At 36.4% G+C, this 27,259-nt stretch overlaps 4 protein-coding genes across 5 annotated transcripts; 2 read left to right on the top strand and 2 right to left on the bottom strand.

Moving 5' to 3' along the window:
- The first annotated feature begins 115 nt into the window (after nt 1-115).
- Nucleotides 116-3,081, top strand: LOC149899980 (uncharacterized). The gene is made up of 3 exons (XM_090113357.1): nt 116-611; nt 742-842; nt 2,269-3,081. Exons 1-3 carry the CDS (start codon nt 371-373, stop codon nt 2,959-2,961), a joined length of 1,035 nt encoding a protein of 344 aa, XP_089969483.1. The 5' UTR covers nt 116-370; the 3' UTR covers nt 2,962-3,081.
- Nucleotides 1,381-4,054, bottom strand: LOC149899979 (uncharacterized). Its single transcript, XM_090113356.1, has 3 exons — nt 3,485-4,054; nt 3,090-3,402; nt 1,381-2,213 (listed from the first exon to the last, which is right to left on the bottom strand). Exons 1-3 carry the CDS (start codon nt 3,829-3,831, stop codon nt 1,422-1,424), a joined length of 1,452 nt encoding a protein of 483 aa, XP_089969482.1. The 5' UTR covers nt 3,832-4,054; the 3' UTR covers nt 1,381-1,421.
- Nucleotides 4,055-19,305: 15,251 nt separating this feature from the next.
- Nucleotides 19,306-21,860, top strand: LOC149899978 (uncharacterized). 2 transcript variants are annotated; one of them, XM_090113360.1, is made up of 4 exons: nt 19,306-19,695; nt 19,818-19,999; nt 20,440-20,551; nt 20,721-21,860. In XM_090113360.1, the coding sequence occupies exons 2-4, from the start codon at nt 19,970-19,972 to the stop codon at nt 21,062-21,064; spliced, it is 486 nt and encodes a 161-aa protein (XP_089969486.1). In that variant the 5' UTR covers nt 19,306-19,695; nt 19,818-19,969; the 3' UTR covers nt 21,065-21,860. The 2 variants fall into 2 exon arrangements, with proteins under 2 accessions (XP_089969486.1, XP_089969485.1); XM_090113359.1 differs by lacking the exon at nt 19,306-19,695 and having other exon boundaries at nt 19,705-19,999.
- A 1,146-nt stretch (nt 21,861-23,006) lies between these two features.
- Nucleotides 23,007-26,231, bottom strand: LOC149899977 (uncharacterized). Its single transcript, XM_090112977.1, has 2 exons — nt 25,890-26,231; nt 23,007-25,201 (listed from the first exon to the last, which is right to left on the bottom strand). The coding sequence occupies exons 1-2, from the start codon at nt 26,208-26,210 to the stop codon at nt 25,031-25,033; spliced, it is 492 nt and encodes a 163-aa protein (XP_089969103.1). The 5' UTR covers nt 26,211-26,231; the 3' UTR covers nt 23,007-25,030.
- Between the last annotated feature and the right edge of the window lie 1,028 nt (nt 26,232-27,259).

Here is a 27,259-nt window from a genome sequence, read left to right as displayed (position 1 = left end):
TATTGTGTGATGGTGCCTTAGAACAGGTATTAAGATGTGATCCTTGCATATCCACCATGGAGAAAGCTCGACTCCAAAATGGGACACTATTTTTGTCCAGCGCGGGGGACCTCTTATGGTACGTTTACACGCTTGCCAAGCCTTAGCAAGGATCGACAATCGCAAGCATGTAAAAAGGGCGTTTGGCTTGGCTTGCGTGGGCTTGTGCCTGCTTGCTTCCGATCCAGTCGAGTGTCGGTTTTTTTACGCAGATCAAAGGGCGTTTGCGGCAAGCGCTTGCGATGCATTTACATGTTGGTCCGCGTTTAGTAGCCATCGTGATCTCGCGATGAGTGCACGCTTGCTTGATTTTACAAAAAATAAATAAAAAATGAGTTGCTGGTCGAATGAGGAGAGTCTTTCGTTTCTAGAACATTACCAACTGGAACCATGCATCTGGAATCCGAAAGATGCAAATCATAAAGATAAGAAGAAACAAGCAGATGCATGGATTCGTCTTTCTAAACTTACTGGAAGGCCAGTAAAGGAAATAAAAAATAAAAAAGAGATATTGATGACTACTTTTCGCAAACACTTGAAAAAAAAACGTGAATCTATGCGTTCTGGCGCAGGTATGTTCCTACGATACATTTATAATTATTTTGATAGTCTGCAAGGTGTAACTGTTTAAAAGCGTTGGTTAGTTTCTCGATTATTCCATACTATCTCGCTCTAATTTTCGATGTTTTTATTTTATTTTAGGTGCCGAAGAAATATACAATCCAACTTGGTATGCTTACGAAATCATGGAGTCATTTTTACTACCAGTATATACTTGCAATGAAGGGATAAACACCGAAACAGTAAGTAAATAAATTTATTTATTCTAAGGGCCGACTTTTCAATCCTTGGTTTAAAATTTATCCGTCCAATAAAGTATTATCGTAACATTTTAAAATGCCACCTGTAAACTGTCAAATACGGACAATAAGAATACATTTTTGAAATGGTAGTTTAATGCGTTATTGGAAGAATAAGTTTTAACCAACGATTGAAAAATCAGCCCTAAAACATATAATAAATCTGTAGAAGGGTCAATTCTGTACATTGAAAATATTGAAAAAATAAATAGCAGGGGGTGTTACTGGATCGATACCAAACCCAAATATGTGATTAAAAAAATTTTTGTCTGTCTGTCTGTCTGTCTGTATGTGAAGGCATCACGTGAAAACTAACGGTTCGATTTCGATGAAACTTGGTATAATTATACCTTATTATCCTGGGCATAAAATAGGATACTTTTTATCCCGGAAAAATACGTAGAAAAAAATAAATCTTAATTTTTCCGCGCGGACGGAGTCGCGGGCGGAAGCTAGTTCTAAATAAAAAAAAAAACACCGGTTGGTTATTATACCTACATTTATTTATACATTTTTATCAACTTATCCAATCCTATTAAAATATGAAGTAAATTCTTCCCTGACTTCTCTGGCGTTCACCGGAGATCTTCGTGGTATTTGTGGTAAATTTTGCAATGCATTATATTCGTCGTTATCTCTACGCCATGAACCTGGGGTAACCATATTTCCACTACTGTCATATACGTCAAACGAACTCTGAGGAGTATATCGATTTGAAGAACTTTTACTTGTTCTCATAAAGTTATGTAGTAATACACAAGTCATCGTAAATTCCGTTACAGTTTGTGGTTCTAAATTGATAGGGCGTCTGAATATTCTGAAAACTGAGGTTAAAATTCCAAACGTATTTTCAACTACAACTCTGGATCTAGATAAATTTTGGTTAAATAACCTTTTTGGTGAGTCTACTTCATGGTTTCCAGGGTAGGGTTTCATTACGTGTTGACTCAATGCAAAAGCACCGTCAGCTAAAAACACGTATGGAATATTAATATTCGATCCTGAAAGTGGACATGGTGGTGGAAAATTTATCTCGTTTCTAATTATTCTTTTCCATAGTAAACAATTATTAAAGACGCCGCCGTCACTTATTCTTCCTTGACTCCCGATGTCTGCGAATACAAATTTGTATTTGCTATCCACTAAAGCCAAAAGGACAATGCTAAAAGTTTTCTTATAATTGAAATACTCTGTTCCACTATGCGTTGGGCTTTCAATGACTACATGCTTGCCATCCAATGCACCTATGCAATGTGGAAATTTAGTCCTGAATCCTTCTTCTATATTAAGCCATCCTTCTGCTGTGGTGGGCATCTGTAAAAAGAAAGTAAATGAAGTGTAAGTTTAAGTATATTATTTTTTTTTGCAGCAATCACAACAAATAGAAGAAGATACAGATCAGACAGAGGATGACCCTCTGATAAGAGACCGTACAAGTACGGTTACCACACCATCCAGACCACCATCTAGATCACCATCCAGACCACCATCCATACAAGCTGTTACTAATAAACGTCGTCGCCCTGCTTCTGAAACGGCTGAAAAGCAAATGGCCGTGGCTTTTGGACAATTAACAAATGTTTTGGGTCAAAGGCAGAATGAAAATATACCTGCTCACAAAGACGATGATTGCGATCTATACGCAAAATTATTGGCTATAAAGCTACGTGAACTGTCAACTGATGAAAGAAAAATTATGATGTACCAAATAGATGGGTTGTTTATTAACAGAATCAGTCAAAAATCAAATGAGCGTCATATATATTATTCTCGAACATCGTCAATGGCTGGTGCGTATTCAACACCATCTCCTGCTTATTCTGAACCTATTCTTAACAACCAAAGTTTTTTTCCCTCTCCAAACACACAAACTTCTTATTCAGCGCCAGACATGGCAAAACATATACCAACTCCAATAGCTCGAGCTCCGTCTACATCAACAGCACCCTCGTCATCTATTCGTATCATATCGGACCAAATCATCAACCCAGCCTCACGTGAAACCAACATTATAAACATGGCTATGCTGAATGCTTTCGAAGATTTTGATTCGTCGACATAATTCTTATTTAAATTAATAAATAATTAAACAATAAAGCATTCGGCTAACATACATTCTTAGAACAGATTTCCTATGATTCTATTAAAATATAAATAAATGTATAACATAATGTTTTGTTTTATTCCTACCTTAACTAGATCCTTTAGAATTTCATTAAGAGCTCGGCAAACTTCACGAATGATTATTGATATCATAGAGACAGATACTTTAAATAAGTAGTGAAGGCTTTTGTAAGAATCACCAGATGCTAAAAATCGTAGCGTAATGGCAAGACGAAATTTGGCTGGTATAGCTTCTCTGAAGTCTGTATCATGCTTGGATATCATTGGTGAAATTTTTTGCAGTAAAAACTCAAAATCAGAATAGCTCATTCGGCAGAAGTTATCAAACTCTCCAGATGGTTCATATAAAAGTTCATTAAATTTCTCTTCTATAAATTGTCTGTAACAAATAAAATATATCGTAAGTATTGTGGCATAACTCAACTGCAACAGATAATGGTTAAATCAAAATAGGTAGATACCTGGTACGATTATGATGAATCTTTTTCATCCACCATCTTCGCTGTCGTCGAGCTCTCCTTTTTTTTATTTCACTTTGCTTACATTTCAAATAAAAGTACGTTAAACCAAAAGCAATAGCCGTCACAAGTTCGGTGTCCGCCATGCTTGGATGTATATTGCAGACTGACGCATACACAAGCGTATAAACGCCTTTCAAACGCCAAACGAGATTTGTGGAGGCTTGGGACTGTTTGCAGTTTGCCAAGGCTTGGCAAGCGTGTAAACGTACCATTAGACTCAGTGCCCCGGGGTGCCTCCTATAGATCGAGTGTATATAACGGCGACGGCGCGTCAAACATTGCTGCATTGGTGAACGTCCCCAGAATCAGAAACGCATCTCCTGATCGCGATGACGTTTCAGATAGTACCTCAGTTTCAACTGATTCCCTCACCGAGCCGGCCGAGAGGTCGAAGGTCAAGTATGTACCGGCGCGATCAGTTGGTGTATCTTTTGTGAGCTTCCAGGCTGAGGGGCCTACCGAACCGCCCTACTCAAATATAGCCAACCAAATGGCGGCTCTCACCTCCACACCCGAAAAACAAGCTACACAGCCTCTGCTTGCTACAGCTCGCTCACCATTGGCGCGCGACCTCCCATCGATGCAATTCTTAAAGCGCTATGTCATGGGCCGCAACGCCTCATACATTGATACGGCTCCTGCGCTGAGGGGGCTATTATACGCGTTTCCACAATGCCAGGATGCCTTTGATTTTGACAGAACAACAAACCATTTTCTCCGTAGAGAGAAACTGAATCACCAACCAGATAGAGAATCTCACGTACATCAGTGGCCACAAGATCAGCGATGGGCTGCGACAGTGATCGCTGTCACCTTGCCCGCATTCGCTAACCACCTGGAACATGGGGACACCAACCTCTTCGATCTGTGGCCCGCCTCTCAGGTGGACCAGGAGTAGGTCGCTGTACCAGTCCCGTCAGGAATGACGGATATACCATGGTTTAAGGAGTATCTACTCTGCTTTTTGGATACACAGGTGTGGGCCGGTCGTCTGTCTTACCGCACATCTACTGTGCACACGACTGCAGGTGATGGTGAGCACGAAACACACTTCACCCAAATTCCTCACGCACACAATGTGTATATCCCCGGACCACACGGTTTAATGTTTGTCTTTTTGGACGAGAATGTTACTAGCCAAAACGACCACACACCTGGGCTACGACCGGAGGGCATAAACTTATATAAAGGCTCGGCATACACGCGCGACTTTAACGCAGCCGACTACCAAATCGACATAACTACGTTGATGCACGACTTGCTCAATGACTACGAGCCCTCGGCACTTAGAATGTGTCGTGCCTTGAAATACATCGAATCGCATCTCAGCTGTGACATGTCCTTTCAGCTCGCCTTCACGCTGGCGGCTGACATATCTTCTTCACTACCCGAGTCCCCTACACTGTCTGTGGCTCCAGAGGCCGCCCACCGTTACATGGATCCGTTATCCGGGGCATGGACTATAGGCGTACACCACTTCTCCAACGGCAACCCCCGGCACACCAGCTCCAACATAAACACCGGTACAATCGCAAACAGACCCGAACGTTACACCTCCCTCGTGAACGGTTACAACTGGGCGTCCGTGACGCCCCTACTCCAGTATTCTCATAGCAGGGCAGCAGTCGTGCATGAGGCGGCCGTGGACGCTGATCGTGTGGTGGGATATAACACCCATTGGGAGACTCCGAGACTTGAAGCATCCAGACCACAGTACAAGTGTCACAGTGCTGGGTCTGCGTATCGCATCATGAGCGCGCTCGGCATGATAGAAAAAAATGACTACCACTTCGGCCTCAGTACTTCTGCGGGATTGCAGTCGATGTTAGTGCAACAGGCATCTGCACTTACTTTGTCAGCCGCTCTTTATCTTACCAACAACGACATAGATAGGTGGATGTGGGCGAACCAGCAACCCGGAGGTGTCGTGGCAATGTCGTCCTCCATTGCTCGTGTGCGTCAGATGACCTTTGGTCACGTGCTTTCGCCTAGTGCGGAGGTACTATTCAACTCAAACACCCGTGATATGGCATCACAGTCTCACAGGACGTGCGCGCGTACTATGGTCTCAATATTGATAGAACGCAGTGGGCACAGAGTATACCCGCACCATACTTCGCAGTCCTGCAATGGGCAGCAAAATTTGGAATCCCCGCTTTTTTACCAATCAAGGGAACGTGGGGCCTCGTCTCCGGTGAGTATAGAACGGAATATGTAGAGGTGACACCCACTGAGAGAGTGTCGCTGCCTTGGTACGCGTCGACCGGGAACTCGTTTCAACGGATACCGCGCAACATGGCCATGTTTCCTCATAGCGCTGGAGTCTTTCTCCCGGTCTCTTTGGAGGACTGGGCCATCCAATCGATACGACGATCCGGGGAGATACTCTTCAACAACGGATTTGTATCTAACATCATCTAATTCAATACACATATTGTGCAGCACTGCTGTAGCTACAATTACTTGAAGAAGTGTTGTTGTTTTCCTCAAAGTTATGCCTTTCTCCAAGCATGGGAACCGCCGTTTCCATACTCCAAAGCATCTCTCCACAGTATTACGAGTGGAAATTTGACTTTTGTTGTAGGCTTCTTCTGCGTGTGTTTGTGGTTGCAAAACAGGGGTCAGTCATTAACCGAATCGAATATATTGTTCATAAATAATAACAGATCGGCGGTGTCTTTGCACTCTTCTCCTAATATTCCCTTGTCTGAAAAACGGATGCCTTTATATCCCGGGTTTTCATTTTGGAGGTCTTCTAAATGAGACCATTTAGCCGTTTTTGTTGTTCCCTCTTTAATAAAAGTTAAATTCTTTGTCAATAAATTATTTCCTATGCCCTTCAGTACTAGGTGAGGGGATCGCAGGTGTTTTGTTCATTTTTAGTGATTTTTTACTTTCAGTCATTGTTAAATTATTAACAAAGAATTGATGAGTTTTTGAAGGAAGACTGGTTAGCCTGCGCGCCCTCTCTTTTTGATGATTTCGATAGTAAAGATAAGATTATACAGCGCATCAAAGATACTCCTGTATTAAGAAACACAATAAAAGAAAGAATCTTAATAACATTATTTTCAGAGATGAATAACATTAAAAACTCTGTTAGAAACCGTTTGACAGATGAATCCAGTTCAGCATGCATTTTGCTCAGTTTCGCATTTATAATATTAGTAGAAAGTAGGATAGGTACCTAGGATGTAGAAGTAGTGGGTTGAACGAATTACATATTATACCTAACAGAAGAAGATCGCCGACGCTGCAGTTTCAGCGTATTGTGGATGACGACGGCTGACCTCCATTCGGCGACTCGTGTTATTTTCATTAAAAATTCATTCTATATTCGATCGTCGAATAGATTAGAATATTTTTAGATATAATATTTAATTGTAATTTTGTCTTAATTAAAGTATTAGAAAGTTTTTTGTTTTCTTTTTCGAATGTGTGGCTGTCGCATACTTATTTGGCGCAGTCGGTAAGATATCCGCAAGTAGTATTCAAGACTAATTATCTTACATCGATATAACCAGAAAATGCAGTATATGTAAGTACACTTAAATTATTCTCGTGTTGCTTCCTTTATTCCTAAGTGTATCCTTTAGCACAAAAAGATAATAGTTTATTTTTAGATAATTTATTCGATTTAGAAATGGCACATCCTAGAGACCCGGACTCAATTTTAAAGCCCTTCGCTTAGTTCCCGATTTTGACGGAAACCCCAACATTCTACCTCGATTCATTAGGATATGTGATCAGCAGGGCTATTGGCTAATTTTGACACATTAAGTGATCAACATAGTTTTGATGATCACTGAACTTTGATGTCCACTAAAAATTTAAAGATTTGGTATTGCGTATCTTAGTAAGTGGACATCATGTCACGGTGTATTACGGTGCTTATCAACGATGACATCGAACGTCACTATTTTTTATCGACATTATGCAGCAAAATTAAAAATATATACATTTGGTCGTACATTCCATAAATACGTGAGCATATTTAAATCTTACGTGTTATATTAACCGGAACACTTGGGATTTGAAATGTTTACTCTTAAAAGGCGCTAAATTCATAACACTTGAATTTTGGTCTGTCTACAATTACAATTTTGGTCGTCGTATTGTGTACACAAGTGTATTTGAAAGTTAGAAACAGTACATAACAAATGAATAAAACTGAGGTAAGTCTTATAACCCTTGTTTTTAGAGAAATATTAACATTAATTAATTTAAATATAAATTTGAAAATTTTAAATATTTGTATCCTTTAAATTGCTTTGTATAGTTTTATGAAATATTTAACAAAAATCTATTTTAAAGTACTTACATCTAATAAAATGTAAGTTATTTATTTCAAGCACAATTATATTGTCTTTATATATCTTTAACTAATCTCTTTTTGAAAATGACTATTCATGAGAGCTTCTAAATTAGATAGATTTGTCGGAAAACAGTAATTGAGGAGAATTAAATATTATTTAATTCCCATTAAATTATCCATTATTTTTAAATATACCTACTTGTTATTGTAATAATGTGTTTTACCTTTCTATAAACTATAGATAGTTAGTTGATTAACAAGTTTATCTAATTAATTGTGACAATTTTTTTAATGTATTGAAATCCAAAATAGTTGCTCTAGTTACTCAAAGAAACTACTGAGTACAATATTTAATTTTGAAAATGTAAGTGAATTATTATGCTATTGTTATTTCAGTAAGCCAAGATGAGAGAGTGCCTCGTTGGGCCTATGAGTTGAAAGCAAGCGATTGGCTGTTGAGGAATTAGCTGCATCACTTACCAAGATACAGGAAGATATACATATATATATTAGTAAATTAAAATGATTTTAAATAGTATTTGTTATTTTTTATAGTTTACATTAATGTAATTTATTATTATTAATTATTTATAACTCTATTCTAAGTTTTTCATAAATAACTGTCTAGATTTAACTAAAAATAACAATTATTGAATTAACACAATCTTTATGGTGTAAATTTCTTTAAAAATAAATAAAAAATATTTTTTTATATATCAAAAGTTTATTTACTTTAACTTTTACCTAATTGACACAACTACATCACATTTATATCAGAGCATTAACAACATATTATAATTTATAAATTATACAAGAAATATTGTCATATTCGATTAGAAGCTATAATATTATCTAAGTAAGAAAATATGTTTAATCACAAATACAAGAATAAATAATTATCAGTTAAAACTAATACATTTTTAAGCCATTAAGCACAATAAATATTTATTTAACATTATACATATCATCTTCTTGAATTCCATAGTCTCTGTACTAATTATTGTTCTCTGGTAAGATCTTGTATAACCTCAACATCATATAGCATCCTCTCCTAAATCCTGAGACATATGTTCACTTCCAGCATCAGAAGCCTGTATTTCGGGTATTTTGGCATTCTGCATATTTGCAATGTTGTGCAGAACAACACATGCATTCACTATTTTACCAGCAGTAACTGGATCATAATGAGGTACTCTATGGGCCAACAAACAACTCCAACATGCTTTTAATAACACTAAACACCATTCAACAGTATTCCTGACACGGCAATGAAGGTTGGTATAGTATTCTTCAGGTGTCCCGTCATGCTCCTAATATTGGTGTCATCATCCAGGGCCATTGCGCATATCCTGAGTCACCTAAAAACAGGTATAATATTTTATACTCTATGCATACTTCATATGATGCTCACAGAAATTAAATGAAGATTTAGTATTTAATGAAAATGGTTCCAAACATAGGAATCATGTGCTGCACCACCAAATGATGCATCCACATACATTATGTTTAATTTGGAATGAAACTGAAAAGATATACATTAATAATTGTATTATTTTCTATGTAGGTATATCTAAGTATTTATAAATGAGTTATTAATGTCTGTTAAACCTTAGTGTATCTACAGACGCTCCGATTTGGTTGGTGCCAACCATATCGGAACCGACAAGGCAACCATTCCAACATTGCTACAGATTGTCCGACGGTTGGCCTTCCAGCTGTCAGTTGACCATAGAGTAATATGTCAGTTGACCATAGTACGAAGAGAATGGGCTAAATTCTACTATAGAAATAGAGAAAATTACAGTCATATGCGGCTCTTACAACTTATTTTTTAAGGTTTTTAATGTAGCCGCACTGTCAATTTTTTTTAATACTTCTAAAATAATAAAATACGCTTGATTTCTGGCATCTCTATTTGCGTAATCTTTGTTACTTAAGTCCCACAAACAGGGAAAGTCTTTATATAGTTCCAGCAATTTTATTAATATGTCACGTTCGGTGACCGTAACTCCCTCGGCGTTCATGTTGACGTCCTACACCGGCGGCGTTGCGAATGTGAATGAGCCAATTACCTATATTACTCTATGGAATGAGCCGATTTGGTCGGAACAAAGCTTCCAGACGTTCCAATTTGGTTGGATCGGATAGGAAGTTGGTTTGGTCGGTATCGCCGGCGCATCCGACCACGTCAAACCAATATTAATAATAATTATGTCGGACCGACCGCTCTCTACACTTTCCGATTTGGTCGTGGTTGGATGGTTGGCACCAACCAAATCGGAGCGTCTGTAGATGCTATAATACAATACAGATAATTATTAATGTTGAATAGTAATTTTATTGATTTGTAAGTCATCAGTAATAAATTACACATAAAAAAGGAAAAACAAAAGACATGGATATTTTTAGACTTACTATTAATACATTTAATGAAGAAAAATGTTTCCTATTTCAACATCTCCACCACCAGTTGAAAACCAGCCTTTGTCAAACGAAAATTCGCTATAAATTCTCTTTCAGGCAGCTGTAAAGGATCACCACAGGATCACTAGCATCACGTAAGCGTCGCCTTTCAATTCTTAAATCTTAATGCTTTCCTCTTTCTTTCTTCTTCCGCAAATCCAAGTAAAAAAGCACGGGCCATACTTTATAAATTATATGGAATATGGATCCCACTAAAAACCTTTTGGAAAAAATAAAATGGCTATGTATTAATACACTTAAAAAATTCTTTTCTTAATATACATAAAATAGTATAGAAACACTTGAAATAAGACGCTAAATCATATACGTGCTGTTCTTCCTATATCTTGATAATATATTTTTAATATTTAAATTATCCGGATTATAGTGTCGATCACTGAGAATTTACAAAACACTGCTCAATACTAGTTCCTTTCACAACAGTTTTAAATATTATAGTGATCAACCTTTTGATGGTCACTTGGCTTACGGAATACCACTTTAAAAACTATCGATACAAAAACACCTGTCAAATGTGTTACGGTGGCTTTCAAGTTGATTTGGTGCTCATGACGTCATTTCAGTTGATAACTTTTAATAGCCAATACGAAAAACATGGTTTGACAAGAAATCGTTGAGCACCGTGCAAAGTTATCATCACTATGAAATGTCAAATGAGATACGCAATAGCCCTGCAGGTAGTGGTGGTGTATCCTTAGTTAGTTGGTTAGGTAATCGAAGTGCCTTGATTAATAACTTTTCTGATCAACGCGATGAAACCGCCTTGTACAATGACCTCTACTTAACAACGCAAGGTAGTAGGACACCACAAGAATTTTACGAACATTGTCAAACTTTGTTTAGCACTATTATGACCTATGTGACGTTACATGAAACTATTGCCACTACCATTGAAGCGAAACGCAATCTATATAAGTGACGATGCAAGAGTTTGTACGAGGACTTAAAGTACTTCTAGATTCCCGTATACGCTGCATGCGCCCTCCTTCTATAGAAAAGGCGCTCGAATACGTCCAGGAGGAACTTAATGTGATGTACCTCCAATCGCGAAACGACTCAACTAAAAATCAACCAACACCTAAGATTAACCTCACATAACCCTCGTTATCTTTTACACCCCCGCGTCTACAGAATCATCAATTACCAGGCAATTTCTAGGCCCCTATGGCACCACGCCCGTTTAGGCCTCCTACACATCCGTTTAATCAAAATCGTATGCCCACTAATACGCAAAGAATGTTCGCTGCACCTCCACGAAACTATTATCCTCGTAGTAATGTTTTTAAGTTACACCACGTCCAAGATAAAATCTTAGTCCAGCCTCCTTTACGCATTGACAGCGTGCAATCAGGTATCCTCCGGCTCCATCATACAACAATTATACCAGTCTACATAATACTTGTGTGTGCGGTCATATTGGCTAGACAGCGCATAAAGAGACATAACCGAACGAAAGAACACCAGCAACCACCAGCAACCGAGACAGAAAGGAAAACGGGTGACCCTGAAAATGTTCCGGCGATATTTTCACTAAAGGTTTAAAATAGTCGCCATTTCAAGGGGGGAGGAATTACATAAACCGAACAGAGTATCCTAGTACCTAATAGAGAGATCGCCGACGCTGCAGTTTCAGCGTATTGTGGATATGACGACGGCTGACTTCAATTCGGCGACTCGTGTTATTTTGAGTTAATTAAAAATTAATTCCATATTCGATCGTCGAATAGATTAGAATATTTTTAGATATAATATTTAATTGTAATTTTGTCTTAATTAAAGTATTAGAAAGTTTTTTGTTTTTTCTTTTCGAATCTGTGGCTGTCGCATACTTATCTAACGTTACAGACGTACTAAACATTTTTTTATTTGTATTTTTTTGCTAACAAAATACGTAAGTTAATTTATTTGAATGTTTATTGCAAAATGTAGATGTTTGAGCAGATATACTCAACCTTTTTTATTTATTTGTATTTTTTACTAAAAAATACGTAAGGCCATTTATTATTTTAACCTTATTTCAGATCGGCAAGAGACAACTATGGCGATGATGCTATTGATTATGTTCAAGTAAAAAGAGTAGGTGATGCATGTACGGTTAAATGTAGAATCACGCCAGAACAACGCGTGCGTACCACACCTTATCATTGCAGTTTAGAATACATTGAAAAGATCAAGAAGTTTTAAATGTAACCTTTGAAGATTGTACTGCCACTTGCCAGAAGAGGTGGCTGTAAACATACTGTAGCATTTTTAATGTGGCTACATCGTCGAAGCGAGGACGAGCCTTCAACGACTGCTACCAAGTATTACTGAAAAAAATCTAAGCTTTCAGGTATTGGTACCACAGTGGTACAACACTTCATTTAACTGGTCAAAATGGAAATATTTATTTTGAAAAAGTAGCTTTACAACTTAGAGAGCTTCAAATACAGTGTTCTCTTTCACATTAAAATAAATAAATTAAGCTTTATTTGATCCATAAAATACAGTAGTAGTTACAATTACAATTTAAGTACAATATTAGAACAGTTTAGATACTAATCAAGATAATACAATTTAATATAGTTAATTTAAGTACTAGGTAGGTTTCTATATGGACCCCGTACGAGTAAAAAACGAAGTTGAAAACATCCTTTTGGCTGTTAATGCCCTTGGTGGAAAGATTCCACCCTTAATAATTTTTCAGGGTAAACATCTTTGGAGTGAATGGGTATACCAGGATGAAACAGTCAATACAGCATATGCAGTGAGCAGAAAAGGATGGATGGAAACCTCTATAATATTTGAAAAGTATATTAAAGACGTTTTCATTCCCACCATCGGCTCTGAAAGACCAGTTCTCCTCATATATGATGGACATTCAACACATTGCGATCTAAGTGTAATAGAACTTGCTGCAGCAAATGGGATAACGATCCTCAAATTACCACCGCACTCATCACATATACTACAACCTTTGGATTGCAGTACCATGAAACCTTTGAAAGATCGTTGGGATAACGAACTAATCAAATGGCAAAGACTTCATGTAGGGGCTAAATTGCCCAAGCCAGAATTCGCAAGAATTCTTACAAACCTATGGGACAATTTAAACCCAGTAATTATCGAAAATGGTTTTATTAAAACGGGATCATTTCCGGCTAACCCAAACGCCATCTCGAAAGAAAATTTTGATGCGTTGTCATGGTCCAAATGGGAAATTCATCTACAGCAACAGTCTTTAGGATTAGATCGAGTAGAAGAGCTACCAGAAGAAGAGATATCAAACCCGAAATTATTATGAACCACAATTGCCAAGCCTTTTATTTTAAGTTTAGTTATAAGATTATTAAATAACCAAATTGTTGGTAGTATTCAAATCAATGATAAAGAAGTAGCAGAAATAGAGGAAGAAGATAGCAACTTTAAACAAAGGTACCGAGAAAATTGTGAAGAAATAGTAGAAGCTCCTTCTGTGAAGTCCTGAACTGTAAAAGATCCTAAAGCTTTTACACTCCCGCCTAAAATAAGCAAGCAAGAAAGTATCGGCAAAATTGCACAAATACTGACAAAAGTTAAGCAATAAGTGGAATACTTTCATCGTAGTCAGCCTGGGGCTAAAAAACTTAAAGAAATTCAGGTTCAAATTAGGATAATAAAAGAATTAGTACGCGAACTGGGTAAACCCAGCTCTAATTCTGTTATTTGTCTAGATAAATAAAAACCACATGATATTTCCAACACAATTGAAAGTAAATCTTAAAATAGACTATGTAATGAACACGTTATATAATTTTGCGTTGAAATTTGTTCTGGAACATTTTTATTTTCTCCTTAAAACTTTCCAACTGCACTAAGTGGACGCGAACAGGCGCAATGACCCTAATGAGTCGTTCCGAACGTAAATGGAATGCAAAACTTTAAATGGATTAAAAAAAGTAGCTCTCTATCTTAGCCTTCATATTTTTTTTCATCAGCATTAGATGCCCTAACTTAGTGTACTGCTGGTCCGATTTGAAAAAAATAGCCCATTTATCGAGGCTGCTATAGGCTATAGGCAGTAGACTATATACATATATAGCCTAAAGCGCGATGATAAATTATCATCGCGCTATAAGACCAACAGGAGCGAAGCCACGCGGGTGAAACCGCGGGGCGCAGCTAGTTTAATAATAATTTCAATTTCATAATAAAAATGAACTTATATTTTTTACAGGTACTCAGTACCTGGTTTACCTCAACGAACTATTTGCACACATAAAAACCCAACACTAAAATGTAACAGTCTTACTATGATAGAACTGCAAAAATTTCACAAATGCTTTTATGCATCAACTAAAAAAAGTTCCCAAGATGCATTTCTATTGAAATGCTGCAAAGGAAAAAAAATAACAAGAAGACGTCCCACCAAAAATTTGCGATTGAGGAGGGATTATACCATTAAATACAGGATTTTGAACAGTCGCGAGGAGTTTGTTCCCGTTTGTCAAAAGTTTTTTTTAAGAACACTCCAAATTACAAAATACAGAGTGGAATTGTGAAGGGATTCTAAAGCCTGTAACACAGTTTCCAACTAACACAGGCTTTAGTTTCCCCAAATTTTAAATGTATTATTTTACTTTTTCAATAAAGATATTCTTTTTCAATTTGTTATAAAAGCTTTTTATTATACAGGCCAGTTTCCAAGAGAAAACCGAGGTGGAAACCACAAAATTAAAAAGTATCAGGAGCTAAGAAACATTGTACGTAACTTTATTATGAATTTTAAATGTATAGAGGCACATCATTGCCGTGCCGACTCTCGGCAGCGTAAATATTTGCATAGTGATTTAAGCATAAGCAAAATATATAAAATGTTTAAAACAGAATATCCTGATTCAGTAGTGAAAAAGTCTTACTTTCGCACAATATTTAATGAAGATTTCAATCTAGGATTTGGCACACCTAGAACAGACGTGTGTTCGAAGTGCTTAGAGTTGGAGGGGAAAATAAAAAGAGAAAAAGACGAAGAAACAAAAAAATCTGATTATTGAAAAAAGGGTACATAGTCTGCGTGCAAAAGCATTTTTTAAATTGCTTCAAGAAAAGTCGGCATAGGCATAGGCAGAACGCTTCAGCGCCATCCATTTTCAGGGCTGGTCGCTTCGGCAGGTGAGTCGTTGCACACTCCTTAGCGGATTCCGACTTCCATGGCCACCGTCCGGCTGTCATGAGAGCCAACGCTTTACATGATGTCCCATGAGCGTTCTTTAGGCGCCTTAACACTACGTTTGGTTCATCCCACAGCGCCAGTTCTGCTTACCAAAATTGGCCCACTTGGCACCGTCATCAGATCTCCGGCTTCATCGTTCGAATAAGCCGGAGTTCTCACCCATTTAAAGTTTGAGAATAGGTTGAGGTCGTTTCGGCCCCAGTGCCTTTAATCATTCGCTTTACCGGATGAGACTGTTGCACATCGACGCCAGCTATCCTGAGGGAAACTTCGGACGGAACCAGCTACTAGATGGTTCGATTAGTCTTTCGCCCCTATACCCAGTTCCGACGATCGATTTGCACGTCAGAATCGCTACGGTCCTCCATCAGGGTTTCCCCTGACTTCGACCTGACCTTCATTGTATGCACATAATTCCAGTCGCAATGAAGTAATGCAGTATAACGGACAAAATGTCCAAGGGACCTCTGTTTTCGAAAACACAGATAATATTACAGAAGGAATACCGGCAACACCAGCCCATTGTGCCCATTGTGCAGCCCATTGTGTCACATGTTACTGATGAATCGGAGATTTTTTCATTGTTTTAGAACTTATATGATATAAAGCTATGATTATGTTAAATCGCCTACAATCAGTTTAAATCTATTTTCTTTTCTTTTTGTTTTTCAGTTCTGTTGAATGCCGTCTTTCCCAAACATTGAACAAGGGAGTACCGGACTGCAAGATGATCATGTAGTAGTGAGAACTTCAATTTGGGGGAGGCGCCACCATGTCTACACTTATAATATTCATTTTTGTATCACACATCTGAAAATGTAAAAAAATAACTGTACCTATAAATAGTACATTGTTTACATTTTAAGTTAAAAAAAATGAAATTAAACATTAACTTTTAATTTAATTAACAGTTATCTTTAACAGTCGATACACCAATGCGATAGGTGTAATGAAGATCTTTAAATGAACACTCTGATGTTGCATACCTGAAAATAAAATTAATTGTTTTATTACTTGTTATTAAAAAGTTGAGACAGATGAGAGATCGCTGGGTAAGAACACTAAAAGATAAAAAAGAGTTGCAAGACGTCTTGTTCCGCTGTCTCAAACACGAAGCCCTACAAATACCATAATCAGATGCTGTTTTTGAAAAAAATAGTTGCTGCCGGTGAAACACACGAAAGCGTCTCTGCTAAACAAACTGTAGAACACACCGAAGATGACACCACGACATCGAATGAACCTACAAAGGAAGATGACAGTGTGACTACAATGACACAACTTCACAATGACAGTCAAATAGACAAACAAAATCTAGCCCCCCCGCCAAAACGCAGAGAACCAGCCAAAATAAGTTTTAATGAAACGGATGCCAAAATGATGTCCTACATTGACTATCAGATAAAACCAAAGAAAATTGAGCAGGAAGATCCGCAATCTATCGTTTTTCAGAGGTATTTTGCCGTCTTTGGCATTGCTTGATGATGACCAAACTTTGGAATTGAAACGGTCAGGGGTGTTAAACCTATTAAAAATATTAAACATAGGAGAGTTGGCCAGTCAACTTATGACTGGTCAGCCTATACACAAACATCTGGTGCTAGTCACTATCAATCCCAGGGTTATTTTCGTACACTACAGCCTACTGATAGTGCACTATCACCAGTACAATATGTATACACGAATTCCTCTGTCGCTGACGTCAGTCGCGCACGTCAGTCGCGTAGCGCGCTGACTATAATCAGCGCCAATGAAAACATCCGTAATGCGATACTGACCGCTCCTCGGTACAGGCGAATTTGTTATTTTGTTGTGGATTTGTGAAGCGGAGTTTGAATTTGGGATATCATTATGAACCCGTTATTATACTATAACCCGAAATTGTTGCTGATAGGGTGACGAATGGTGAATTTTCTACTTTATTTGAAAAGCTACGTCAGGACGAGGAAAAGATTTTTAATTATTTTAGAATAAAAGTTTTTGATGAACTGTTATCAAAGTTAGAAAATCACTTGAAACACTGCTCCGTGTATCGAGAAATTATACCTCCAGTGGAATAACTTGCTGTTACATTGAATTGAGTGACATAATATCAATCTATTATTTGAACATAATAATAAGAAAGAAAACAATACATTTTTGTATTAGTCTTTTTATTATTTTTTGCAAAAAAGAATAAAGTTGTTATTTATTTAGTTGAAGAACACATTTTACTTGTCCTCGTTGGCTTTCCTAGTAATGCCATGGATGGTTTGGTATCTCTTGAGAAATAATTTGGGATCCGGAGTTTAATGTATAAGAAGTAGTGGGACGTACTTCGTACATCACACGTTCTTGTGAAACGGTATTTGACATTTCAGGGAAAGTTTCATATTCATGTACGTTGATCGGTTTTTGACTGCGTAAAATCGATTCAGACTGTTGAGAAAAATAAGAATCTGAAGAATTTGGTCTATTGGTTATTTCATATGGATTGTGCATATTACTAATTTCCATTGCTTTTTTGAGCACTTCTGTACGGGAAATCAGTTTTTGATGCGTGGTAAACTTTTCTGTTATTGGCAGGAGAGACATGAAAAAATTCATGTCATCATTTTTAAAAAGTTTTGCATTATCTTTGAACATCTTTATCATATCTCTTTATCGAATTCATCAGTGTCCGTCTGTTTTCTTTTTCGTTGATTTTTATTAATGTTTATGACGAAAATTAGAGTCTGTAGAATTTTCTTGAGCAACACTTTTCTGTAATTCTGTATTTACTTTAAGTCCTGTACCCCTAGCACGAATATTTGTAGGTTTCGTATCGTAAACGTTTCGAGTTGTCGATACGAAAACGGACTAAAACGAAAGTCGGAAGCACGAAGCACTTTCGAAACAGTATCGAGAGCTCGATACGATAACGATGGTGACGTCATACTAACGTAAGCAAGGATGGGAAAAATAGAACGAATGATCTTACCATTGAATGAATGTTTCGTTCAGAAACTGGATAAGTATTTAGTTAATTAAAATTTTTGTGATTTTAGGGCATTTAAAAATTTAATACTGTTCAATTTATGACGCAATACGAAGAAACTGCAGAAAAAAATAATATTCAGTTAGATAAATGGCATAATAATTTAACTGATTACTAAAACATTGTTTGATTTGACTGTATTCCTAAACGAACGACGGACGCTCGAAGCTCATTCAAGGCCAACTTTGTTTTGAAGTGAACTTGTGTCTTGTGTTGTGATTTAAATTGTTAAAAGTTTGGAACTATTCTATTGTTCTACAATGAGAACCAGCCACCCGCAGTACACCATTATGGTAGAATTTATTTTATTTATTTATTTATTTATTCATACTTTATTGCTCTGACAAAGCTTAACTGGGAACTTAATCTAATTATAAATTAAAACAAATGGCGGTCTTATCGCTAAATAGCGATTTCTTCCAGACAACCAGACGTACGGAAGAAAGTTAGTTTGAGGAGAGGAATAGGGCAGAGCATAAATATAATAAGTAAGAATATATTAATATGTAACTATAAGATTATCGAGAAATACAATATATATTCACAATAGTAGGTATAGGAAGGAATAATTAAGGCCATAAAAATATGTTAATAAATATATAAAGCGATAAAGATATAATACAAAATAGATTATTAAATACGACAAGAAGAATGATAATTATCGCGTACCATTATTTTAAATTTATGTAATGACTGTGCCTTTTTTATTGGTTCTGGTAATGCGTTCCACAGTTTAATAGCCTGAACAGTTTATGGAAAAGTAAGTGTATTACATTTAAGATTTTATTGTCATAAGCATATTTGTGTTGATTTTAATAGTGTTTCAATGGGATTTTTGGAATATATTTTTGTAAAGTTTAAAAGAGCTAAAGTTTATTTGTATACTCAAGTTAAAGTATTACGCTAGTCATGTGAAATTTGTAAAAACAAAATTGAAAAAGAAAGGTAACACATATTATTACTACTAATATTAGAGCACACGGTCCTTTAACTCACGTTAAATTTATTTTAGGCATGGAGACTTATCCAAACCCAGTGGGGGTCCTCATGGTAGACATTATGTGCAGCAAAAATGGAAGGAGTTAATTGATATGCTCAATAGTGATGGCACTGGGGATTCTCGAACAGAGCAAAAGTGGCGGAAGGTAAGCCTATTATATCCTAATTACGCACATTTAAGGAAATACACATACGTCACACAATTTGAAATACATGCATGCATAATTATATTGGTGCTGAACATCCTGCTCTTGTTCATGTTTGTTAGGTTTGGAGTGATTTTAAGAACAATGTAAAAAAAAGTGGGCGAAAATAAATAGGTCTGCTCAGGGTACAGGTGGTGGGCCAGCGATTCAGCTGACATTAACAGACCTTGAAAACAGAGTTTTAAATTTAATTGGAGTGCAGGCTGCTACTGGGATGCCTATACAAGAAGCTGGATTTGTACAGGTGTGATATTTTTGCTTTGTAATGTAGTATATCTTTTTTTTTTCATAGCAATCGTTGTAATCTCAGGGAAATATAATAAACTGATAATAATTAATGATTTTCGAATTATCTGAATATTAAATTCCATATTGGGACAGAATATGAACAAAAGTTTAACTTGTCTGCAACTTACCTACCTTACCTTGTAAAAAAGGGTCACCACTTAAGTTTTTTGTTAGTATTGTGATTTGTGACACTTGAAATTCTTGTGTGGACGGGTTTGAGTGCCACATAATGCATTGCAATTATCTTTACAATGTCTTAACTTTGGTGTTTCTATGAGCATTAATGAATACTCTAAAGTAGTATTTTGTTTTATAAAATAATACAATAGGTATACTAAACAGTAAAGGTGGCTCACAAATTTTAAGTAAGCACTAATACTTTTTTATTTTTTATAGGTTGTTGGTGGAGAGGATGTTAGCTTGTCAGGTGTACAAGTACCTGCTACAGAAACTGTAGACGAATTGACTGTGGATGATGCTGCATATGAATATACACCAATTCCTGAAGGTTGGACTTACTTATATACCTTATAACTCTTTTGTTTGTCGTAACTACTAGTAACAACAAAACATTTAAAAATAAGATCTTCAAATACTTAAAGTAAAAAAAAAAGTTCCTGATAACTAAAGCTAGCAGAATAGTAGTTACGTTGATTGTTGAATCTCAACTTTTCCAGATGAATGGAATACTCCAGGAACAAGCAGTCAACCCACAGTCGCTCCACCTCTTCCTCCTCCTACTCCGCCACCAGCACTTACACCACCACCAGGTCCAGTGCAAACCCAGTGGCAACCGCCGAAAAAAAAGAAGAAGTCTGAAAATTTAGTTTTAAAAGTATTTAAGGAGTGTGAGACGAATGCTAGGGAGTATGAAAAGGAGCGTGACCGAATTGCGCAAGAATTAGAACGAGAGAGGATTCGTCAGCGTGATGTAGAGCTTCAGTTGCAAGCTCAGTGGTTAGATTTTATGAGAGAGGCGTTAAAGGTTTTAAATTCATATTTAGAGAAAAGAAGTGAATAGTGTCTGATTTTTCATTTTATTTGTATTAAGGGTTGTTAACAGAGTATATACCTATACACTATTCACTAAAGCGAACATAACAATAGTGAAAAAGTCTTTGTAGTTAAGAAACTCCGATCCAGAATTAAAAGGAGCCTGCAACGGTTGGTTCAATGGATAGGAAGCATATCAATGCTACCCATCCATTGAACCAACTACGTTTGGAAGGTTTCACATATTCAGAAATTCTGCGCTGATTTGTTTCCAGTCATGAGGCGTATTCGGTAAGTGTAATAAACATCGGAATATTACATTAATTAATATACATAATATTATTGCAGGAAGATTTAACTGAGGACGATGAAAAGTAACAAGTACTCGACAAAGGGTCTGAAGCGGAGGAAGGAATCGGGAACCAAGCACATGTGAACGAAGTACCTGAGACTTCCGAGAGTCAACTAGATGAGAGCCAAGTGATTATGACGCAAGAGTCCAGGAACCCAGCGTCTGCAGCGACAAAATTCAAGCATCCTGTACCAAATTGCAAACTTGTAAAAGAATCCCCACTTGCGAGGAATCTTAGAGCGATACTAAGTCTTTCTTTAAATTTGGTATCACTTTTTTGAATCATTGGGCCAATCATGTTCATCAAATACTCAAAATCAGTAGGCGACATGCGAGTGAAGTTTTTGTATTTTCCACTCGAATGCTGAAATTCAAAATCTTGCATCAATGGTATTCCACCATGTTTTTTTCGGTTTCTAAACACGGACAGAATTTACGAGAAAATCAAACGTAACATTTCGAGTACCTAAGCTATTTCTGGCAATGAAGGCAATGAAGCCTTTCTCTTAAACCTCTTAATGAAGAGAAATTAGTATTTATTCACCATAATTACTTGTTACTTATTAATATTTAAATAATGTAATTCTTTCTTCACGGTGCCGCACCATGTGCGTAAAGTGTCAAACGTTTTTATGCATATTGAAAAATAACTGCTTTGAAAGTTATCATACTACCAAAAACTGTGGTCCTTTAATCCCGAAGTGCACATATATGTACCCATTTTTTTTTTTAATTTTCTAATAATAATAATATTAAAAAAACAAATCCTGTGTTTTATTTTAACCTAAAAGAACTCGAAATTAGCATGAAATACTTTCTTACTCATTTCTTTTAAGTCTAGGTTTTAAGAGGATATAACAAATATACAGGGTGTAATCGTTAAGTGTGCACAGGCGATTTTTCCGTAAGTATTACAGATAACAAAAAACTTTAAACTGATATCGAAAGTACTTAACCTAATGAGTAAAATGGCCGTAATAAATTTTTAAAAATAAATCGAGAAATATCAAAGAAATTATCTTTTATCTATTATCCCATACATTAAGTATGAAATATGAATATCCCATATACATATTTTAATATGAAAGATTTTAGCTTTCTTTTTCTTTTTTGGTTTTCTGCTTTAATTACTTCGCAAATTTGAAGTGGCATTTTCCACGCTTTTTCCGGACATTTTCACGCATTTTCCGGATATTTTCCGGGAATTTTCCGAGCATTTCCCTGGTATTTTCCGGGGATTTTCCACGCATTTCCCAGACATTTTCCGGACATTTCTCAGGCATTTTCCGGGGATATCAGTTTAAAGTTTTTTGTTATCTGTAATACTTACGGAAAAATCGCCTGTGCACACTTAACGATTACACCCTGTATAATGTATATTCAAAGAATATACATATATTCATAATATTCAACAGTACCTAGTTAGATACCATAATAATTTTAAATGTTCAATCAGTTAAACTACAACTTGTAGTTAGGCGATTAACACACGGTACTTCAATATATATAAATACGGTATTTCAATGCCCCAAAGGCGATGTATCAGTCTTCTATTATAAATATAAGCTAAATGTATTGAATTTTACAATTTGCGATTTAAAAACAAAGTAGAATTTATTATTTATTTATTTATATAAAACCATTCCTACCATTACAGTTTACCCAATGCGATAGGGAGGTCATTTGACCTGTAAATTTTTACAATGCAATTTATTCATTAATACAAAAAAATATTACATTAATTAAGATTGCAACCGCTACAATTATGTTTGATACTCTAGTCAAATATTGATAGTCAATATGATTAATACATATACATATAAAGCTGAATAATACATATTTTTTAATAATGTCAAATTTAAAACATTTTAAATTAAAAGTTAAAAACTAAATTTAATTCAAAAACGCAATATTAGTATAGTATAACAGTATCACTACATTGATTTAAATAAACTTAATACAGTTTTAGATAATGTCCAATTGAAAACATAATATTCCATTAATAGTCAGAAAATAAAATTCATTTACAAAATCAATATTAAAATAATAAAACAATAAAAATACATCAATTTAAATAAAGCCACTCATTTCTCGACAATTTAAATAAGTTGTAAAATCTAACACTGTATATGTTAGATTTTAGGACTAGGAGTAAGCAATAAAATTTAAAATAATCTTTGTCAATTCACTCAAATTATTTGAGAAAATATCAGACTTATTGTGCACCTCATTGACAACATGGATGGCCTTTGTCAAAGGGGCTCTAAGACAGTAAATTAGTTCTGGCCTGGGGAACAAGTAAAAGTGGCGGGCTTCGACGTTTCCATACGTCATATGCGTCCGGTACACAGAAACTAATGCTTCGTAAAACTTGCGGGTTCTGGTCTTTGCCCCGTAGTATACGTATCAGTATCAGTGCAAGTTGACACTCCCTTCGCACTTTTAAATCGTAATATCCTACCATTCCGAGAACGAAAAGAGTAGGATACTGCAAAGGATAATATGGGTACACTGCGTAAAGTTTCATGTATAAATACCTTATTTTTCAAAAAATAATTTACTATATGCAACTTTATGGTGGTCATATACGCTACGAGAAATCGTTACGATCAGACTGTACAGTTCGAACGGTACCGATAAATCGCTACATGTATGTTATAAAACTGTTCAGTTTCGCACGATTTTTTGAGACTGTACAGTCAAACGGAACAATACAAAAATTTCAATTGATTTATCGGAATCGGACGAACTGTGCCGACTGATCGAAACGTGTATACGCTCGTTCCGTTTTCGTGTTCAGTTTTGTCGTCGATCGACATTCGGGTAGACGTGCGCACGCGACATGGCGTCTCAAACTAATCGAGAATGGCTTGAAGAATTTATTGAGTTATATCGCAGTGAACCTTGTCTCTGGAATATTAAAGGCAAAGAGTACCACAATCGTGACTTAAAACGTTCAGCATATACTAAGCTGGTTGAAAAATTGAAAACAGTAGACCCTAGAGCTGACAAAGATGCTGTTGTAAAAAAGATAAACAACATTCGCTCTACTTATAAAAAAGAGCGTAAGAAGATCGCTGATTCAAAAAAATCAGGAGCAGGAACCCAAGAAGTGTATAAACCAAAACTATGGTATTACTCTATGTTGCTGTTTTTGGATGACCCTGCATCAACATTTTCTACGTCGAAGCATTCTTGTTGACAGTAAGAACTTCCTGAAGTCTTCATTAAATAATTATGTAAAGCACAACTGGCCATCACGACAGACTCTATTCTTTTCGGATCAATACTAATTTTTGTGTGAAAAAATCTAAATCGAGATGCGAAGATCCCAAACGCATTTTCGACAATGCGCCTTGCTCGTGATACGCGGTAATTTTCTGGTTTTATTTGTGGTCAAGTCTGCTTGTCTAAATGGCTTAATTAAATCTGTTCTAAGTGGAAACGCATCGTCAGCCACAAATACATAAGGCAACTTTCTAGTGCTATTTGCGACAACTGTGTCGGTTGGAATACACAACTGATTATTATCAAGTTTTTCAAAAAACTTAGTGTTTGTGAGTACGCCGCGCCACCATCTGAAATTCTTCCATTTGTTCCAAAATCACATAAAATAAATCGATAATTTCCATCAACGATTGCCTATAACACCATGCTATGATGGTTTTTATAGTTGAAATACTCTGAGCCACATCCATCAGGAAGAAAAATTGCTATATGCTTTCCATCCATCGCGCCTAGACAGTGCGGAAAGTTCCATCTCTTTTCGAACACTTCGGCCACATCCTTCCATTCTTCTTCCGAGCGTGGGAACTGTAAATTAATTAAAATATTAATTGTTTCAGGAAATTGAAAGTGAAGCATCTCCAGCCGCCCAGTCAACTCCACAATCACCTCCAGCCACGCAGTCAACTCCACAGTCACCTCCAGCCACACAAACAACTTCACAGTCACAGAGTCACAGTCAAAGTCAGTTTAATAGGAGTCGGCCAAAAAAGTATGAAAATGAAAAACTTACCACTGAAGTTTTACAGACTGTTAAAAACCATTTCAAAAGGCCTGCAATTACTAATGATCGATTTGATATTTATGGAGCAAACGTCGCAGCTAAGCTGAGAGACCTTACAAAACATCAACGTATTTTGGCCGAAAAAATAATTAACGAAACATTATTTCTGGCAGAGATGGAAAATTTGACTATTTCACACCAAGTGATGGATTCAACCAGTGTGCGTTTTAATAATTATGGTTACAACGTTCCCAGCCCCGCTGCAAATACTCCCAGCCCTGTTGGAAACAATCCTAGCTCAGTACCTTATCAGAATTCAAATTATGATTACCAAACACATCCAGGCTCCCTGCAGTCAATTCTCCAAACCCCAATAATGCAAACTTCTCAACAAGATCAGTCCCAACAAATGCAAAATACCATTAACCATCATTATAAGTACAAATTAATAAACATTACATACTAAGTAATTAGTAGTTTTTTATTTCTTACCTTAAAATAGTCTTTGCGGAGAACCTTATATATTGCTTCGCAGGTTTCCGGTATTATGCAACCCAAGGCTTGAGATGAAATGATGCTAGAGAATTTCAAATCTTCATAATTTATTCCTGTTGATAAAACCCTCAAAGTAGCTACGTCGTGGGGTGGAATAGCATTTCTCATAATAGTGTCTTGCTTCTCGATAATTGGTGCTACCAAATTCAGTAGATGTAAGTACGTATCATGATCCATTCTTAGAAAATTATGCCAGTCTTTTGGAAAAAGCTTTAATTCCGCCAACAAATTCACATGAGAATGAACTCTTCTTTTCATTAGCCATTCTTTACACCAGATGCTACGTACGTGGCGTAAAGCAAAAATGTCACGCGTACGGCGTAACGCAAAAATGTCACGCGTACGGCGTAACGCAAAAATGTTACACTCAATTTTTTTCCAACCACGATAAAGAAGTTTCACTTCAAAAATTTTGAAGGTTGAAAGGAACAAGCCACGCGTATTGTTTTACAAGAACTCTTACGGAGAAGAAGAATTTAAAAAAAAGCAGAAATTATCAGAAAAAAGAAAAGGATTGACGTAAACGTCAAGAAAGCTTATGATTGTAAACCAGGCATATCGGACAGAAAGAAAGCAGATTTGTTGGAACTGTTAAACAAAAACGTAATTCCTAAGTTCTATGCTCAGTTTTACAATTCTTTGTAAGTTTTTTTTTCTACAATTATATTACGATTTCGATAGTATTTTTGAAGTGAAACTTCTTTGTCGGGGTTGAACAAAAATTTAGTGTAACATTTTTGCGTTACGCCGTACGCGTGACATTTTTGCGTTACGCCGTACGCGTGACATTTTTGCGTTACGCCATACTCGTGACATTTTTAAGGTCATAAAGAAGTTTCATTTCTTACGTGTGTACTCTAGTACACGCATACATTTTTTTTAACAGTGTTTCGATTTTTATGTACCTTTATTTTGCTTTAGAGACTGTTGATACTTATTTTGTGATAACATTATCATTATATTATTAGGGTAAGGGGGGGCAAGACGGGGTAGCGGGCAAGACCGCGGGTACCCGCTGTATCAGGCGATCTAACTGACCAATCACGATCGTTCTAACGCATGACGCGACGCCGCCATTACAGCTACTAGTCGGCGATGTCAAGTAACAGAAATCCTGCGCTGTTTTATTATTCGAGAAAAACATTTTTTTAATGGTTTCGTTGTCATTTTATCGTAATTTTCTAAGCGTGTTCTGACGTGAAGGAGGTTTATTCTGTTTTGAAGTTAATTTATTACAGAGAGCTAATGATTTGACTACCATGTAAGTATATTTTTGTCTTTCTACTGCTAACAGTTATTTTAATTTT

Source organism: Colias eurytheme, chromosome 19 (assembly GCF_061535395.1).
Source record: "Colias eurytheme isolate Ceu_HAF_F1 chromosome 19, ilColEury1 Martin Lab GWU primary, whole genome shotgun sequence".
Taxonomy (NCBI): Eukaryota; Metazoa; Arthropoda; class Insecta; order Lepidoptera; family Pieridae; genus Colias; species Colias eurytheme.
This window is presented reverse-complemented; position numbering and strand designations above follow the sequence as displayed.

What these genes read in the sequence shown, in the direction of transcription:
- LOC149899980 (XM_090113357.1), top strand. Translation starts at nt 371, where the DNA reads ATGAGTTGCTGGTCGAATGAGGAGAGTCTTTCGTTTCTAGAACATTAC. An exon ending in ATCTATGCGTTCTGGCGCAG is followed by an intron (nt 612 to 741) that starts GTATGTTCCTAC and finishes ATTTTATTTTAG; the next exon opens with GTGCCGAAGAAATATACAAT. An exon ending in AAGGGATAAACACCGAAACA is followed by an intron (nt 843 to 2,268) that starts GTAAGTAAATAA and finishes TTTTTTTTGCAG; the next exon opens with CAATCACAACAAATAGAAGA.
- LOC149899979 (XM_090113356.1), bottom strand. Translation starts at nt 3,831, where the DNA reads ATGCAGCAATGTTTGACGCGCCGTCGCCGTTATATACACTCGATCTAT. An exon ending in ATTCATCATAATCGTACCAG is followed by an intron (nt 3,403 to 3,484) that starts GTATCTACCTAT and finishes TATTTGTTACAG; the next exon opens with ACAATTTATAGAAGAGAAAT. An exon ending in TTCTAAAGGATCTAGTTAAG is followed by an intron (nt 2,214 to 3,089) that starts GTAGGAATAAAA and finishes TTCTTTTTACAG; the next exon opens with ATGCCCACCACAGCAGAAGG.
- LOC149899978 (XM_090113360.1), top strand. Translation starts at nt 19,970, where the DNA reads ATGCCTATACAAGAAGCTGGATTTGTACAG. An exon ending in AAGAAGCTGGATTTGTACAG is followed by an intron (nt 20,000 to 20,439) that starts GTGTGATATTTT and finishes TATTTTTTATAG; the next exon opens with GTTGTTGGTGGAGAGGATGT. An exon ending in ATATACACCAATTCCTGAAG is followed by an intron (nt 20,552 to 20,720) that starts GTTGGACTTACT and finishes CAACTTTTCCAG; the next exon opens with ATGAATGGAATACTCCAGGA.
- LOC149899977 (XM_090112977.1), bottom strand. Translation starts at nt 26,210, where the DNA reads ATGAAAAGAAGAGTTCATTCTCATGTGAATTTGTTGGCGGAATTAAAG. An exon ending in TCCGCAAAGACTATTTTAAG is followed by an intron (nt 25,202 to 25,889) that starts GTAAGAAATAAA and finishes ATTAATTTACAG; the next exon opens with TTCCCACGCTCGGAAGAAGA.